Source organism: Diplotaxodon limnothrissa, linkage group LG23, assembly GCF_057381915.1.
Source record: "Diplotaxodon limnothrissa isolate DT_005_m linkage group LG23, D_limnothrissa_male_GT1.1, whole genome shotgun sequence".
In the NCBI taxonomy this organism is placed as follows: domain Eukaryota; kingdom Metazoa; phylum Chordata; class Actinopteri; order Cichliformes; family Cichlidae; genus Diplotaxodon; species Diplotaxodon limnothrissa.
The window spans coordinates 46,200,497-46,219,362 of record NC_140617.1 but is presented as its reverse complement, the minus strand read 5'-3'; the positions used below and the strand labels follow the sequence as shown (position 1 = coordinate 46,219,362).

The 18,866-nt window shown below is 43.7% G+C and overlaps 1 protein-coding gene across 1 annotated transcript in view; it reads right to left on the bottom strand.

The window, feature by feature from the left end:
* Positions 1-6,597: 6,597 nt before the first annotated feature.
* LOC146608838 (protein NLRC3-like) overlaps positions 6,598-18,866 on the bottom strand; it is a 30,381-nt gene continuing 18,112 nt past the window's right edge. The window contains exons 9-11 of the mRNA XM_085348882.1: positions 17,659-17,832; positions 15,188-15,361; positions 6,598-6,793 (exon numbers count right to left, since the gene is read on the bottom strand). Of these exons, the coding sequence (XP_085205008.1) occupies positions 6,598-6,793; positions 15,188-15,361; positions 17,659-17,832 (544 nt within the window). The remainder of the gene's footprint in view (positions 6,794-15,187; positions 15,362-17,658; positions 17,833-18,866) is intronic.

Genomic DNA, 18,866 nt, shown 5'->3' with positions numbered 1-18,866 from the left:
TAACTTTGCTTCACTTCAGCAGCATCAGCTCATGTTCACATGTTGATTCATGGTTTGCTTCAGTTTTTGATCGACTGCAGAATATTTTGAAGGTTATCTGCTATAAAAAGCCAGAAGAGGAAAATCTGCTTCATGTGTTTCTGTTTGATCCTCAGTGACTTTGACACAAAGGCCTCTGCTGTGATGATCACACCTCTGATCAAGTCTCACAGTGTCACAACTGATAAATGATCAGAGTTAGAATATTTCTGACTGTCTGCTGTGTGCCGTGACCTTTGACCTGCTAAAGACAGTCAGCTGTGGATTATTCATTGTTGTGTCTGATACTTAGAACTGTGAGGAAGAAGCTACACAGTTAATCAGGGTCCCCTCTCTCTGAATCAGGAAAGGTGGGCAGGCCGCGTGTGGGCCGCGGGCCATACGTTGAGTATCACTGTTTGAAATGTGAACATTGTTCTGCTGCAGTCAATGGACTAAACCAGAGAAGAAGAAAACAGACTTTACCATGAAGATCCTCAGTGTGGATCAGTATAATATCAGCCTGATGTCTGCAGTTTAGTGTCAGCACAACTTTCACATCATATTCATCTCAGCACAACTAAAACATGCTGACTGACCTCAGAGTTTCAAATCGACATCGTGGATTCTCCAGCAAATCACACAGATGCTTCACTCCTGGATCCTGCAGGTTGCTGTAGGTTCCACTCAGGTCCACCTCTGTGGGATACGAGGGGTTGGACTTCAGTGCTGCTGCCAGATAATCACAGCTGATCTCTGACAAACCACAGTCCATCAATCTGTATAAAGAATGAAAAATGTAAGTTTATTAGACAAAGTGCTTGAAATCATTCAGTGTTTCATCATCTGTTCAGAGCTGAAGAAGGTTCAGAATGTAGAAGTTTAGAAAATGGAAACTCCAAACAGCTGAAGCCAACAGGAAGCAGCTTCAAACAAACACAACAAGAGAAAAAACTCTGAATGTTTCACATTAAAGTCGTACATTTCTCATAAAAACAGGACAAAGACTTGAAAAAGTCGTGTTTTTCCTTCCAGGAACCACATGGCTTCACTTTTAAAGGTGAAGTGTGACAGAAATGGACATATTGAAATCAATGATATCAAAGCTGGAATCAAATGAGTCCAAGTCTTCTGCTGATTCAGCATCACATTCATCTTTGCTCCTTGTTCTGCATTCCCACCATAAATATAAAGAGGCAAAACTCACATTTTCCAAAATCCTCTTTAAGCTTCGACAATAAAGGAAGATAGTTTTATACAAGTCTTTGTGGTTTTCTTGTCACCCAGATGCCCGAGTACTTAAACTTCTTATAGCTGGGTTTAAAAGGGGCTAAAATACACAAAACTCCCCAGTTGTCGTACAGATAGACTTTGCCTCGCTCTTCCCAAAATTCACATTATATCCAGAAATTGTCCCAAATTCCTTAAGTATGCATTAAGGTGACCTTGAGGCTCTTAAAGGCGCCTATAAATAAAATGTATTATTATTATTATTGTAAGTCTATCCAAAAGTTTGTGGAGGCTGTTTGATGGGTTGGAAATAAATAAAATCATGTCGTCGGCATAAAGAGAGACTTCATGTTCGATACCCCCTCCATGTTTTCCCTCAACACCAACACATTGTCTCAGAGCAACAGCTAGCGGTTCAATGGCAAAAAGGAGACAGAGGGCATCCCTGTCCTGGAGTGCAGATTATTGTTAGTCCGGACGGCTGTTAGAGGGGAGCAATACAATACTTTTATCCAAGATACAAAATTAAAGACACATTTTTTAAGCGTATAAAAAAAAATCCCATCTCACCCGATCCAACGCCTTTTCTGCGTCAAGCCAAATTACGGTTTCCAATGTATCACCTTTAACATGGGTATAAATGATATTTAATAGAGCTCTAATGTTCAAAAAAGAGTGCCTAATAAAGCCCGTCTGGTGAAATAATGGAGGACAAATACTTGTGTAAGCGACGGGCCAACACTTGAGCCAGGATCTTGGTGTCTGTGTTGAACAAAGATATTAAACGACATGAACGACAATCTAAATGGTCTTTTTCCTGTTTTACAATTAAACACATCACTGCTTGATGCATTGTTGGAGGCAACGACTGTGAGAGGAAGGATTCTTCAAAAGTTGATTTTAACAGTGAATTCAGTCTGTCAGAAAACTTTATGAAAAAATCAGATGGATACCCGTCGGGGCAGCAGATTTTCCAGACTGCATGCTCCGTACGGCCGTTTCAATTTCAACATTAGAGACAGGTTCCTCCAGACTAGCGATCGCATCTTCTCCCAAGGAGGGAATATCAAACACCTTATTGAAATCATTGTGGATCTCAAGGATAGTTTGGTTGTCTGTAGACCTTATTCCCTGGTCATTGTAGATCTCAAGGATAGTTGGTTAGCTGTTCTTAGTCGTAGCTGGTGAGCTGATAACTCGCCTGTTTTTTCTCCATGTTCATAAGCGTAGCTGCAACTTTGACTAAGCTTGTTTTGTAGATATGAGATTGTATTCAGTTTGTCATTGTAACCGCTGTGTATATAATACAGGCTCAGGAGAGTGGCTGTACACAGCATGTAGTTTAGTCATTTCATCAGCTAACTGAGAGAGGCGCTCGGTCCCTATTTTATTCCAACCGCCCCCAACATGTCCGGCTGGATAACCACTGCTCATCTACCATCACAATGAACACCGGTATACCACAAGGCTGTGTGATGAGCCCTTTCCTCTACTCCCTCTTCACCCACGACTGCAGACCTGCTGATGGTTCCAACACCATCATTAAGTTTGCAGATGACACCACGGTGATTGGCCTCATCAGTGACAACGATGAGGCCGCCTACAGGGAGGAGGTGGATCGTCTGGCTGAGTGGTGCGACAGAAACAACCTGCTGCTTAACACTGAGAAGACCAAGGAGCTCATCGTGGACTACAGGAGGAATGCTGACCCACATCCACCCATCCACATTAAGGGGACAGCTGTGGAGCGTGTGAGCAGCTTCAAGTTCCTGGGAGTCCACATCTCCGAGGATCTCATCTGGACGACCAACTGCTCCAAGCTGGTCAAGAAGGCTCACCAGCGCCTCTTCTTCTTGAGGACTCTGAGGAAGAACCACCTGTCCTCAGACATCCTGGTGAACTTCTATCGTTGCACCATCGAGAGCATCCTGACCAACTGTATAACAGTCTGGTACGGGAACTGCTCTGCCTCGGACCGGAAGGCGTTGCAGAGGGTCGTGAAAACTGCCCAGCGCATCGCCGGAGCACCACTTCCTGCCATAAAGGACATCTACAGGAAGCGGTGTCTGAAAAGGGCTGGGAAAATCATCAAAGACCCCAGTCACCCATCACATGGACTCTTCACCCTCCTGCCCTCCGGGAGGCGCTACAGGAGCCTCCGAACTAAGACCACCAGGTACCGGAACAGCTTCTTCCCCACAGCTGTCAGACTCCTGAACTCTGCCTCCTGACATCTGACCCACGTTAAACTCATGGACTGAACATACACACACCCACAATGGACAACTGTACCCTCAAACACACAATAATAACATGGACTGAATCACCACTCACAACCACCAGCACTTTATATAGCCTCTGTAGAAACTATCTACACCCTCACTTATCTTAACTGCACTACTGTATAGCTCTGTGTAAATAATCATTCTGTACATTCGATAATCTTTAATCCTACAACTGTTTACAACTTGCATAGTTCCCATTTCTGTATAGCTGTATATCCCAGATTCTGTAAAGTTATTTATTTCATATTCTGTATAGTTTTTCATATTTATATCCTGTTCATATTCTGTACATAGCTTGTACTCACTACAGCCTGTACATACTTATAGTTATAGAATATTCACAACATACTTCATACCGTGTACATTATAACATACCATAATAGACCCATTTCTGTAATATACTCACATATCTATATTATTGCTAATATATATTGTAATATATCTATATCACTAAAGCACTTCTGGATGGATGCAAACTGCATTTCGTTGCCCTGTACCTGTGCATGTGCAATGACAATAAAGTTGAATTCTATTCTAATTCTATTCTATTCTATTCTGTTTGGCACAAAATGAAATTATTTGGCCTCTCAGATGCTTTTAGAGATTCCCAAATGACTGATGATGACATCTCTGGGGTCTGATTGATAGAAAAAAAAAATGTCTTTGAGACCTTTTGTAACTGACAAACTCTTCATCTGCTAACAACACTGAGTTGAATCTCCATGGCTGATAGTTGGAGCAGGCATCAGGAATACACATTGAAAAAACAAGAGGAGAAATCACCAGAGTCTTATAATCACATTCTGTAACTAAAGGGAGACGTTTTTCTATACAAATATATGTTTTATGGACATTAGAAAAAAAAGAGTATTGACGTGAAGCAGGATTATGAAATCTCCATACATCAGCCAGCCCATAATGATCAAGAAAGCTCTGAATGACGCATGCTGACTTTGGACTAAGTGTACTTTTGTGTGAACTGTGGTCCATAGCAGATAATGAGCAGTTTAGGTCTCCCTCAAAGATGATATTGTGTGATGACATATTGGGGAGCCGCGCAAAGACATTAGTGAAAAATCTGTGATCGTCCCAATTAGAGGCGTAGATATTTGCTAAGATCAAATGAAAACCATAAACTATATTTTCTGCACTTAAAATCCTGTAATTTTCTCATAAATCGACAGTGCGCCTCATGGATGAATTCTGGTTGTGCTTACTGACCTCGAACCGATTTTATGTGGTACACGGCGCTCAGAAACCTTTCAAAAGATGTTTTGGTACGACTTTGCTCAGCTACGAGGTCGCACCGCTTGATGGATTGTTGGAGCATTACAGCTACGAGGAGCCTCGCGGAGTGATACGTACTCTGCTTCAACGTAATATTACTGTATTGAGTGTGTATAAGGACCATAAATGGCACCTGTTACATTCGCGCTGTCTTCTCTGCATCTTTCCCCTTTTCCTCTGGTAGAGTCGGACTCATCCAGAGGAAACATTCCTGTTTACCCTCAACTTTCTCAAGATGTTTGTCCACTCCTGACTCGGTTACAAAGAGGATTTCAAACTCCAGGCTGTCAGTCACGCAGTAGAACCTGGGAACAGAGCAGCTGCTTGTTATTATGCTCAGCGTCTGTTTACATTTTGACTGCACGATTGTGAGCTGTTTGTTATGCACAAAAACAACATTGTTTTCTTTTATTTATGGAGCATTATTATTTAATAAATGCTGATCATTTATTTCTGAGTAATTGTTTCATGTACATCTACGCTGTATGTTAATAAATGTGCCTGTGTGAGATTGGGACACAGCTTTGACTAAGAACTCTCTTTTTGTTCGTACTTTCTGGCTTTAAAAATATCGAGATATATATCGTATATCGCCACCCAGCTAAAGAATATCGAGATATGAATTTAGGGTCATATCGCCCAGTCGTAATATTGCAATAGGTTGTCCGTTAAACTCAAGCGGGGCTTGGGCCCTGGCACGGCGTAGCCACACAATCCTGGTAGTAGTGACGCTCGGCTATGACGGCGTGCGGGTTACCAGCTGGCTTTCTCAGGATAGGGATCCTGTGTGAGCGGTCGACAATAACGTCTTTATCCATACCCAGCACTTCACGTAGTAGCACGGATACGGCCGTGGAGGAGCTCGAGTCCAGGCCCTTTGGGATCCCTATGATGTGGATGTTAGCTCTCCGCTTCCTGCCTTCATCACATTTATCCTTCAGGTCAGACAGCTCCTCCTTCATACTCTCTACTGTAGACTGCAGGGTGGTCACCTCATCGCTCCACATTGACACCCCATCCTCAGCTTCTTTCACTGTAACCTTTACTCCATCAACTTCGCCGCACGTCGTGTGAGTGTAAACCACTACAACATGTAGACGGCCGTCTGCAGGCTGGATGTAGCACCACCGCAGAGACGTGCTGCAGCTCTGTTTAGTTACCCAGCTGACAGCAGAGGCTGTAGTTTACTGTTACCAACATGGAAAACTGAAGCTTCATCAGATGGAGCTACAGAGCTGGAGAACAAAGGAGACTGAGAGGCCAGAATGATGTGGGAGGAAACATCAAGAGCCTGTTTGAAAGGAGACACATGTGGATGCTGTGCCAGTCTGTGGTCTGTCAGAAGTCAGCTGAGTCACACTGCAAGAAGCTGCAGAATCTCAGAGGAGGAGATTTGGAAGTGTTTGTGGGACAAACTGGACTCAAAGAAAGAAGATGTTTGTGAAGTCTTTGGTGGAGGTGAGCAGTGTGAAGCAGAACACATGCAGATGAATCAGGAGGGAACAAACTGAGTGGGCGGAGCTGTCTGAGCCCCGCCCACACAAACACAGCTCTCTGAATCAGTAAAGGTGGGCAGGCCGCGTGTGGGCCGCGGGCCATACGTTGAGTATCACTGTTTGAAATGTGAACATTGTTCTGCTGCAGTCAATGGACTAAACCAGAGAAGAAGAAAACAGACTTTACCATGAAGATCCTCAGTGTGGATCAGTATAATATCAGCCTGATGTCTGCAGTTTAGTGTCAGCACAACTTTCACATCATATTCATCTCAGCACAATTAAAACATGCTGACTGACCTCAGAGTTTCAAGTTTACATCCTGGACTCTCCAGGAAACCACACAGATGCTTCACTCCTGGATCCTGCAGGTTGTAGTTGTCGCTCAGGTCCAGCTCTCTCAGATGGGAGGGGTTGGACTTCAGTGCTGCTGCCAGATAATCACAGCTGATCTCTGACAAACCACAGCTCCTCAATCTGTATAAAGAATGAAAGATGTAAGTTTATTAGACAAAGTGCTTGAAATCATTCAGTGTTTCATCATCTGTTCAGAGCTGAAGAAGGTTCAGAATGTAGAAGTTTAGAAAATGGAAACTCCAAACAGCTGAAGCCAACAGGAAGCAGCTTCAAACAAACACAACAAGAGAAAAAACTCTGAATGTTTCACATTAAAGTCGAACATTTCTCATAAAAACAGGACAAAGACTTGAAAAAGTCGTGTTTTTCCTTCCAGGAACCACATGGCTTCACTTTTAAAGGTGAAGTGTGACAGAAATGGACATATTTGAAGTCCAACACCTTTTTCCAGTCACATTATTAAAGCAGACAAACTACAAGCTCATTTTCATTCCAACAAGTCATCTTCTGACCTGGACTAACAAAACTGGTCTCTATGTGCAGCTGGCTGTGAGACCAGTGCTCAGGGAGCGTCTACAAAGTGCAACACTGAAAGAACATCACACACTCATTTGCTTCCAGCACTTTCACACAAACATCTACTGTCATTATTGTCACCAAACTCTGTGGATCCTTTATTGCAAATTCAAATGGGATCAAATGGTCAGACAAAAGAGGGTTATGAGGAAATATGATGAAATGTTGTGTATTAGCAGCAAGTTATTGAATCATTTTCCTCAGAAACCAAACAAAATGATTGACAAACATGTTTTTACAAACTCAGTGTTGGACTTGGATCAGCAGGATAAGCTGATGTTTAAAGGCATTTGAGTCTCGCTGTATGAGAGTCCAGTTCTTACTCAATATTTATGGATGATGTTCTTTCAGTGTTGCACTTTGTTTGGCACAAAATGAAATTATTTGGCCTCTCAGATGCTTTTAGAGATTCCCAAATGACTGATGATGACATCTCTGGGGTCTGATTGATAGAAAAAAAATCTCTTTGAGACCTTTTGTAACTGACAAACTCTTCATCTGCTAACAACACTGAGTTGAATCTCCATGGCTGATAGTTGGAGCAGGCATCAGGAATACACATTGAAAAAGCAAGAGGAGAAATCACCAGAGTCTTATAATCACATTCTGTAACCAAAGGGAGACGTTTTTCTATACAAATATATGTTTTATGGACATTAGAAAAAAAAGAGTATTGATGTGAAGCAGGATTATGAAATCTCCATACATCAGCCAGCCCATAATTATCAAGAAAGCTCTGAATGACGCATGCTGACTTTGGACTAAGTGTACTTTTGTGTGAACTGTGGTCCATAGCAGATAATGAGCAGTTTAGGTCTCCCTCAAAGATGATATTGTGTGATGACATATTGGGGAGCCGCGCAAAGACATTAGTGAAAAATCTGTGATCGTCCCAATTAGAGGCGTAGATATTTGCTAAGATCAAAGGAAAACCATAAACTATGTTTTCTGCACTTAAAATCCTGTAATTTTCTCATAAATCGACAGTGCGGCTTACGGATGAATTCTGGTTGTGCTTACTGACCTCGAACCGATTTTATGTGCTACACGGCGCTCAGAAACCTTTCAAAAGATGTTTTGGTACGACTTTGCTCAGCTACGAGGCCGCACCGCTTGATGGATTGTTGGAGCATTACAGCTACGAGGAGCCTCGCGGAGTGATACGTACTCTGCTTCAACGTAATATTACTGTATTGAGTGTGTATAAGGACCATAAATGGCACCTGTAAGAGACACGGTTACAAAGAGGGTTTCAAACTCCAGGCTGTCAGTCACGCAGTAGAACCTGGGAACAGAGCAGCTGCTTGTTATTATGCTCAGCGTCTGTTTACATTTTGACTGCACGATTGTGAGCTGTTTGTTATGCACAAAAACAACATTGTTTTCTTTTATTTATGGAGCATTATTATTTAATAAATGCTGATCATTTATTCCTGAGTAATTGTTTCATGTACATCTACGCTGTATGTTAATAAATGTGCCTGTGTGAGATTTGGGACACAGCTTTGACTAAGAACTCTCTTTTTGTTCGTACTTTCTGGCTTTAAAAATATCGAGATATATATCGTATATCGCCATCCAGCTAAAGAATATCGAGATATGAACTTTGGGTCATATCGCCCAGTCGTAATATTGCAATAGGTTGTCCGTTAAACTCAAGCGGGGCTTGGGCCCTGGCACGGCGTAGCCACACAATCCTGGTAGTAGTGACGCTCGGCTATGACGGCGTGCGGGTCACCAGCTGGCTTTCTCAGGATAGGGCTCCTGTGTGAGCGGTCGACAATAACGTCTTTATCCATACCCAGCACTTCACGTAGTAGCACGGATACGGCCGTGGAGGAGCTCGAGTCCAGGCCCTCTGGGATCCCTATGATGTGGATGTTAGCTCTCCGCTTCCTGCCTTCATCACATTTATCCTTCAGGTCAGACAGCTCCTCCTTCATACTCTCTACTGTAGACTGCAGGGTGGTCACCTCATCGCTCCACATTGACAGCCCATCCTCAGCTTCTTTCACTGTAACCTTTACTCCATCAACTTCGCCGCACGTCGCCGCCATGCTGTTAGCGATCTCATTTCTCAGTCCTTGCACGTCAGCCCTTATATTGTCAAAATCTTCTTTCAATGCATTTCTGACTTCTTCTTTTAACAGCGTACTAATGTCCTCTTTAATGGATTGAAGAAGCTCCAGTTTTAGAGCAGTAGGATCCACATCACGCGCGTCTGTTGAGTCTGCTCTTCAGCGGCCGTAGAGCTGGACGCTGCCCTTTGGCCATCATCGATACTCTCGCCCGAGATCGCACCGAGGCTAAAATATTCACCTGCTCAGCTGTTTTTGATCAGTTTGAGCCCATGTGGTTTGATCAGGTGGAGGAACGATGTGATGCTATAAAGACATCATCTTGTCCAAATGATGTTGTTCCAACACGTGTTTAAAAAGATGTTAAAGGTTGTTGGTTCCGACATCTTAGCGATTTTTAACAGCAGTCTTAGTTCAGGTGTTGTACAGCCTGTTTTAAACATGCTGTTGTACAGCCTGTACTAAAAACCTGATCTGGATCCTCTGTCTGCTCAAACTTCAGGCCTATTTCAAAGCTTCCCTTCCTGTCGAAGATTTTGTAAAAGATTATATTTGTTCAGCTGCAATCTGTTGTAAAGGTTTCAGTCTGGTTTTAAAGCTCTTCACAGCACTGAAACTGCACTTTGGAAAGTTCTTAATGATCTTTTATCAGCCACTGATCAGGAGACTCCGCTGTGCTTTTGGATCTGACCGCTGCCTTGACCACAGCATCTTGACCTCACCATTGGAGCATGGCGGCATCAAGGGCGCTCTATTAGACTGGTTCAGCTCTTTTATTAAATCGCATTATTACATTTGGGGCTTATATTTGACGGCAATTTGAAAAACAGCTGAGCTCAGTTGTACAGCGGTCTTTCTTCAAACTGAGGCTTTTATCTAAGGTGAGATCATTTCTATCTTTTAAAAACCTTGAACGGGCGATCCACGTTTTCATGACGTCCCAGCTGGATTATTGTAACTCCTTATATGTTGGAGTTAGTGGGACCTGCATGGCAAGACTGCAGCTGGTCCAGAAAGCTGCAGCTCGTCTTCTGACACAAGCTCAAAGACATTTATCGTCCCAACAACCACATATACGCTGGTCCCTCGCTGTAACACAGTTCACCTTTGGCGGCCTCGCTGTTTCGCTGATCTTTTTTGTGCAATTTTGCATGCTTTTGTTTTGTACAGCGCGTTGTGTTCTGCGTCCTGATTGGCTGTAGACCATTGTCAGCCAATCTCGTGCCGTGTCTCCTGTACAGTACAGAATGTGTTCAAATTTACAGCAGTGTGACTCTGCACTGCTGCACTGTATGTTTGTACGTTTTGTCCCAACAAACAACAATGATGACGAGACGTTTTGCACCTGTGGTAGCAGCCAAAGGCAGAGGAAGATGCTGACCATCATAGTTTCAACAAGGAGGCAAAAAGGTTGTAACTGTCCACAACAAGAACATCGTAAGGATGGAGTCAGCTTTGGCTTTGTGGCTCAGTGACCGCAGGAAAAAGAACATCGTGCTGGACACCAACATTATCTGCAGAAAAACTCAAAAGCTTTATGAAACTTTACCTGACAGCGAGGAGCCCAGGCCATGGACGAGTGCTCCTCACACAGAAGCTCATTTAATGCCAGCAAAGGCTGATTTGACACATTTCAGAAACACTTTGCTTTCACTCTTTAATAATGAACTTATTTTTCTATGAAGGTTTGAACTTTGTTTAAACAAGAGAGAAAAGTGTGAAAATGTTCATGCCTGTCTGAGAAAAGTGTAGAAAGTGTGCAGTGAGGGTTTAACTGCCTTAAAACTTCTATAATACTTGTAAAACATAGAGCTGCTACTTCATTCTGAGACTTATTTTTAGAACGTAACTCGATAAACGAGCGACCGCAGTAATGTATTGTGTTTATTTTGAAAACTCTCAACAGGATCTTCAGATTTATTTTGAAAGCTTTATCTGGAAAACACAAACACATAAGCAGGAAACAAAGAGCGTGATATGAAACGATAGACGTTTTCATATGGTCATCATATATACATCGTTCTATCGAACAGCCCCAGCTCCTGCTGTCAGTCTCTGTAAATCTGCTCTTAAAACACATTTGTATTCACTGGCTTTTAATACAGCATGAGAGTTATTTGATATTTGATGTGTGATATTAATATTAGGAGTTATTTTAATCGTTATTTTGGATTCTTGTACAGCACTGTGGTCAACGCTGCTGCTGTAATTAATGTGCTATAAACACATAAACAATCTGCAGTTAAACATCCAAAACTAAAGATGTGATCGCTGCCTTTAGAAAATGTGCTGATGCACAAGATATCAGCTCCATTAAGGTGGAATGTGGCCGTGTTAGAAACATGTTGGAAGAAGTTTGAAGCTGAAACTGTGAAGCTGAGAGTGAAAGAGCTCCAGCGTCTGTCACAGGAAACTTTCTTATTTCCACACTGATGAAAGCATCAAGCTTTGATTTCCTGCTGCTTTTATTGAGTCACACTGTGAAACTGAGCCACAGCTGAACCAGCATCCCTGTACAGCAGACACTTACAGCGCTTGGCTGCTTCCATTGGACCCTCTGCACAGAGCTTCAGTTTCCTCTTCTGGTCCCAAAGTGCAGAACAACAAGGTTTCAAACAGCTTCGTTCCAGCAGCATCAGCCACAGACATGCAGAGAGAATCCTTTGGTTGTGTTGTGTGTTTGCATATCTGCTGTGTTGCTTTGTGAGGATGGATCATCTCCTGCAGCTCCAGATAAACAAGCTGCACCTGAACCTGGTAGCTTCACTTAGAAGACACTTGTGACGGGAACGTGTGAGAAGTTTTGTGCAGACAAGTTTGGATTTAGAGTGTGGGACGAGCTCTCCACAGTCTTTGTGGAGATCCACATTCTGCATACTGCCTGTGAGAAGCTGCAGACATTTGTCCTCCAAATCCACTGAGCAGCTGCTCGTGGTGGTATTAGCTTCATGTGTGCGTGTTAGCATGAAGCCTCGGTCACACTCTGCTGTGGACACGGTCACGGACAGCTGGACGCCTGATGGACGAGTCGTCCTTCCTGTTAAACTTCTTTGAGCATGAGAAGAGCATGAGAAGCTCAGTGGACACTGTTCAGGGTTTTAACTCTCGCTTTCACTTCAGCTTCACCAACAACAGCACAAGCAGAGCAGCCCACTGCCTGCATGGCTGGGACAGCGCCCCCTGGTGCCTGTAAACCACTACAACATGTAGACGGCCGTCTGCAGGCTGGATGTAGCACCACCGCAGAGACGTGCTGCAGCTCTGTTTAGTTACCCAGCTGACAGCAGAGGCTGTAGTTTACTGTTACCAACATGGAAAACTGAAGCTTCACCAGCTGGAGCTACAGAGCTGGAGAACAAAGGAGACTGAGAGGCCAGAATGATGTGGGAGGAAACATCAAGAGCCTGTTTGAAAGGAGACACATGTGGATGCTGTGCCAGTCTGTGGTCTGTCAGAAGTCAGCTGAGTCACACTGCAAGAAGCTGCAGAATCTCAGAGGAGGAGATTTAAGATAAGATAGAACTTTATTAATCCCTCGGGTGGGTTCCTCTGGGAAATTCGATTTCCAAAAAAGCACAGCACCGACAGAAGTTATAGAGTTATACACACACACACATATATATAAATACAGAGACAATATAAATAAAATATACGAAGGGGATAAATAGAATAAATAGGAATAAAAATAAAAATACAAGTGAATTGCACATTTCAAGTATTGAGTCTATTGCACCGTTGACTATTTACAAAAGTATTGCACAAAGGTATCGCACAGTGAGGTGAAGAGGCACTACAGCTTAGTTGTTCCCTCCTTTGTCCTCCTGTTTCCCCTCCCTCTCCCCTCCAGAGAGGAGTTAAACAGTCTGATGGCGTGTGGGACAAAGGAGTTTTTAAGTCTGTTAGTTCTTGTCTTTGGGAGAAGCAACCTGTCACTGAACAGACTCTTCTGGTTGTTAATGGCCGTGTGCAGAGGATGCCTGGCATTGTCCATAATGTCCATCAGTTTCTTTAATGTCCTTTTCTCTGCCACTGTCACCAGAGTGTCCAGCTTCATGCCGACCACAGAGCTAGCCCTCCTGATCAGTTTCTCCAGCCTGGATGAGTCCTTCTTTGCTGTGCTGCTCCCCCAGCACACAGTGTGAAGCAGAACACATGGAGATGAATCAGGAGGTCAGCATCAGTGTCTCCTTGTGGTGGACGGTAAAAGAATCAGAGCCAACGCTCCCGTCCACCCTCGGCATGAAGCAGTGCTGTTTCTGAAACAGGAGGACAAGTCCAGAGAAGACAGAGGAAGCAAAGATGAGGGTGGGACAGGACAGCAGGACTTCCTTCAGTCCTGCAGCTCCATCACACTGCTGTAGGTCCTCTTCATCACACATGTACCTGCAGCCTGTCTTCAAGTCCAGGAGTCACCTCCACACAGTGTAGAAGCCTCCTGTGCAGACCATGGAGTCCAGCCTCTGTCAGGGAAGTCGGCACTAAAGCCTGAAAGACTTCAATCTGTCTCTGCTCCACCCGAGAAAGACCAGCACCGTACTTGTTGTGCATTCAAGGAGGGAACATCAGCGCTGCATCGTGGGAACAACACCGCAGGAACAAAGACACAGCACGGCCGATGAAGGACGAGGACAAAGGAAAGGTGAGTGAGAAGACCCTGGTGGTGTGGACGGACCTGCAGGGGCTCCAAGACTGAGGAGCAGAGACGTCCATGTACCAGCTGAGGATGCTGCAGTGATCCAGGGACCAACGTGGACCACAGTTTCTTCACAGACTTCAGCCACGTGAACATCTGGAGATCCAACAGTGTACGAGCTGTGAGCCATCAGCTGTTTCTCTCATCAGCTGCTGTAATGAGAGCTGCTGGAATCATCTCGAGCAGCAGGAAATCACTGATGTTGTTTCTAACCAAAGATATGGGACTGAGCTCCGCTGAGCTCCTTCTACTTTCATCCAGATAGAAACTGCTACAGTCTGCTGATTATTGCTTTGCCTCCATCACACGAGCTCTTTATCCTGTTCTTCACTCTCATTGGTTCTTTGTCTGCTTGTTTTTACAACAGTAGTCTTCTGATTGGTCAAAGGAGACAATCAGCTGTGACTAAATGTAGCTCCTACAGCAGTGATGGGAATAACTACTGAAGCTAATCCAGTATCAAAGCTCAGGAATCAGCAGCTCCCACCTCGTTTTCTTTCAACAACTATTTTTAGCTGCTGTGTTTTTGTGTTTCTGCAGACCTCAGACATCCTGCTGCTCTGGACAACTTTTTCATTCTTTTGTATCATTATTTTGCTTTTCTTTTATTATTATGTTATATGTATTAATATGTGAAACACTTATTCTTTGTGTTTTTGCTTTGCTCCTGTCAAACTGCTTTAATAAAATCTGCTGCAGTCTAAACTGTGGACGTTCCCTTTTTAACCCTTTGTGAAACAATAAAGGTTTAAATCTGAGTATTCATCTATGTTAGTGTTTAATGGGTCTAATAGGTTGCTTTGGCCTTTCCCAGTAATATCTTCCCTTGCAGTCTGTGGTCCAGGCTTCTAAAACCATCCCAGGTTAACAAGAACTACAATCTAGAGGAGAGCTGCCATAACAGGTGTGACTGATGAGATCTGACCTGCAAGGTTACTCAGGTTTGTTTGTATCAGGACAAGCAGGGAAGCCGCCTGGACGTCAAAGTAGTTAGAGCTGGGCGAGTGTCCTCACCCACATCGGCTTCACAACTCTGCATCATCTACTGAGTAAGACTCAGAGCATCAGAGATTAGAAGGTCTACAAAGAGCTGAACCAGACTTCCTGTATAAAGGTTTTAGTTCCACAGATCGACAGTGTCAGCACAACTAAAACGTGGAGACTGACCTCAGAGTTTCAATTTGATGTTGTGGATTCTCCAGAAGAACACACAGCTGCTTCACTCCTGAATCCTGCAGCTTGTGGTCTCTCAGGTCCACCTCTCTGGGATACGAAGGGTTGAGCTTCAGCACTGCTTCCAGATAATCACAGCTGATCTCTGACAAATCACAGCGCTCCAATCTGTATAGAGAATGAAAGATGTAAGTTTATTAGACAAAGTGCTTGAAATCATTCAGTGTTTCATCATCTGTTCAGAGCTGAAGAAGGTTCAGAATGTAGAAGTTTAAAAAATGGAAACTCCAAACAGCTGAAGCCAACAGGAAGCAGCTTCAAACAATCACAACAAGAGAAAAAACTCTGAATGTTTCACATTAAAGTCGAACATTTCTAACAAGAGTGTTTTAAAGACAGAGTCACTGATGATCATCTTCTGCCCAGTAAAACTTTGGGTTTCCTCATGTGAGTGTTAATGATGCACAAAGACTGTGATTGCAAAGAGGGAGCGAGGAGGATGACAGAGAGATGGTACAGGAGCATCAAGAACCCGGCGAGGAAATGAGCAGAAGGACTTTGGAGCCTGTTGGATTGAAGCTTTCACAGAGACGTGTTTGACTGGACACCACCAGGACAGACTTTTAATCCCAGGATTTGGATGAGCTTTCTGTCTTTATGGTCACAAATGATGCTGTAACTCTGTGAATGTCCTGGAACTGTCAGCAGTGTGGTTTCGTCCTTTTGACCTGAGTTTCCACAGCTCTTATAACAGCAGTGTACATTCAGACTGAGACACGCTTCAGTCTGTATGGACCTGTTTCTGTAGCTGCCACCATCATTCTACGGTCGTGTCCAAATTCATGGGCTGCATCCTCCCGAGGACCCGGCCTTTGCGGTCTACGTGGGCTGGGTCCTCAGAAGGTCGGGTAGGCTGGAAATAAACGGCTGGGGAAATTGGACGGTCTAGCCTTCTGATTAGCGTCACCGCTGTCTCGGTGGAGTTTAATAAACTCAGCCGTCTGCTCCTTGCTATCTAAAATATAACAGGACACTGGCGTAAATTCTCGACCGTCTCATACTTCTGTTTAATCAGTTTTCTGTTTGACGTTTAGTCAGCTCTGTAAAGACCAAGGAGGAACCCACCTGGGGGATTAATAAAGTTTTATTTTATCTAATCTAATAACTTTAATCTCAGCCAAACCGATTTACTCACGAACAAACAAAACACTGAAAAAAGCCAAACAATAACATTTTGAGGTTGTCTAAGTGACTTATATATCACGTTTAACCTGAGTAGCGAAAGTCCGCGGTGATCTGAAAATGATGTGCCGGGAGTTGTGCCGTTCTCGGCGGCTTCAGTGACCCTCGAGCTCCCGGCGAGCTATCGAGCTGGTGGGTAGCAGACGTCTCCGAAAACGTCGAAGCACTTTTGCAAATATGCGGTATCTTGATAAACCGAGCAGATATTTGATGTTTACACAGCTACTTTCTCGCCTGAAAATATGTTAAAAGTTTATTTTGTGACCCAGAAAGATTAGTATGAGTAACTTTAAAACTTAGTAGCGGCCGCCATTGTTGGAAACTGGAGTTTGGCTGGGCCGCGCTATGAATTCTGGGATATGGTAGGCCACGAAGGACACACCCGACCCATCCTTCAAATTCGGGGAAAAGGAGGACGCATTTGTTGGCTGCATTCGGAGGAGTCTACGAATTTGGACAGCCTTCGACGTGTCGCTGTGACGTAATCGGTCTACAAATGCGGCCTCAGGAGGATGCAGCCCATGAATTTGGACACGACCTACATGTTTGTACATCAGCTTATCAAATACTGTCTGCTGTCTTCATTTATTACTCTTCACCTGCTTCACTGTCACTGTGTGGGCGGAGCAGCCTGAGCCCCGCCCACACAGACACAGCTCCTCTCTGGAGCAAAACTTCTGCTTCATCTCCGCCTCTTTTCTTCATCCTCCACCTCTCTTTTCTCTTCTTCGGTGTTCTGCAGCCACAGAGCCTCACAGCCATTAGCACGCCCATACCTGAGCAGCTAGCATTACCCAGCATGCCGTGCAGCAGTGTCAGTTTGTAAATGTGCAAGAATTCCTGCTCCAAACTGTTTCACAGAGTGCTGTGTGCCGTGACCTTTGACCTGCTAAAGACAGTCAGCTGTGGATTATTCATTGTTGTGTCTGATACTTAGAACTGTGAGGAAGAAGCTACACAGTTAATCAGGGTCCCCTCTCTCTGAATCAGGAAAGGTGGGCAGGCCGCGTGTGGGCCGCGGGCCATACGTTGAGTATCACTGTTTGAAATGTGAACATTGTTCTGCTGCAGTCAATGGACTAAACCAGAGAAGAAGAAAACAGACTTTACCATGAAGATCCTCAGTGTGGATCAGTATAATATCAGCCTGATGTCTGCAGTTTAGTGTCAGCACAACTTTCACATCATATTCATCTCAGCACAACTAAAACATGCTGACTGACCTCAGAGTTTCAAATCGACATCGTGGATTCTCCAGGAAACCACACAGATGCTTCACTCCTGAATCCTGCAGGTTGCTGTAGGTTCCACTCAGGTCCACCTCTGTGGGATACGAGGGGTTGGACTTCAGTGCTGCTGCCAGATAATCAAGGCCAATATCTGACAAACCACAGACACTGTATAAAGAATGAAAGATGTAAGTTTATTAGACAAAGTGCTTGAAATCATTCAGTGTTTCATCATCTGTTCAGAGCTGAAGAAGGTTCAGAATGTAGAAGTTTAGAAAATGGAAACTCCAAACAGCTGAAGCCAACAGGAAGCAGCTTCAAACAAACACAACAAGAGAAAAAACTCTGAATGTTTCACATTAAAGTCGAACATTTCTAACAAGAGTATTTTAAAGACAGCGTCACTGATGATCATCTTCTGCCCAGTAAAACTTTGGTTTTCCTCATGTGAGTGTTAATGATGCACAAAGACTGTGAGTGCAAAGAGGGAGCGAGGAGGATGACAGAGATATGGTACAGGAGCATCAAGAACATTAAAGTCTGGCGATTAAATGCCTCACTCCTAAATGACAGCCAGTTTTGTGAGTTCATACTAGGGCTGGGCGATATGACCCAAAATTCATATCTCGATATTTTTTAGCTGGATGGCGATATAAGATATATATCTCGATTTTTCTTTTTAAAGCCATAAGTTAAGAACAAAAAGAGAGTTCTTAGTCACACGGGCACTTTTATTTACATACAGCGTAGATATTACTCAAAAATAAATTATCAGCATATATTAAATAATCATGGTCCATAAATAAAAGAAAATAATGTTGTTTTTGTGCATAACAAAAAGCTCACAATTGTGCAGTCAAAATGTAAACTAAAAGACGCTGAGCATAATAACAAAGAGACAGATTTCACAGCTGCTCCACGTCTCTGAACAGGTGCCATTTGTGGTCCTTATACACACACTGTACGTATCACTCCGCGAGGCTCCTCCTCTGTAGCCGTAATTCTCCGACATCAAGCGGTGCAGCTCCGTAGCTTAGCAAAGTCATATTAAAACATTTTTTGACAGATTGCTGAGCGCTGTGTACCACATAAAATCGGTTCGCGGTCAGTAAGCACAACCAGAATTCATACATAAGGCGCACTGTCGATTTTTGAGAAAAGGAAAGGATTTTAGGCCGTGCAGCACCTCTGGGCTGCATGTC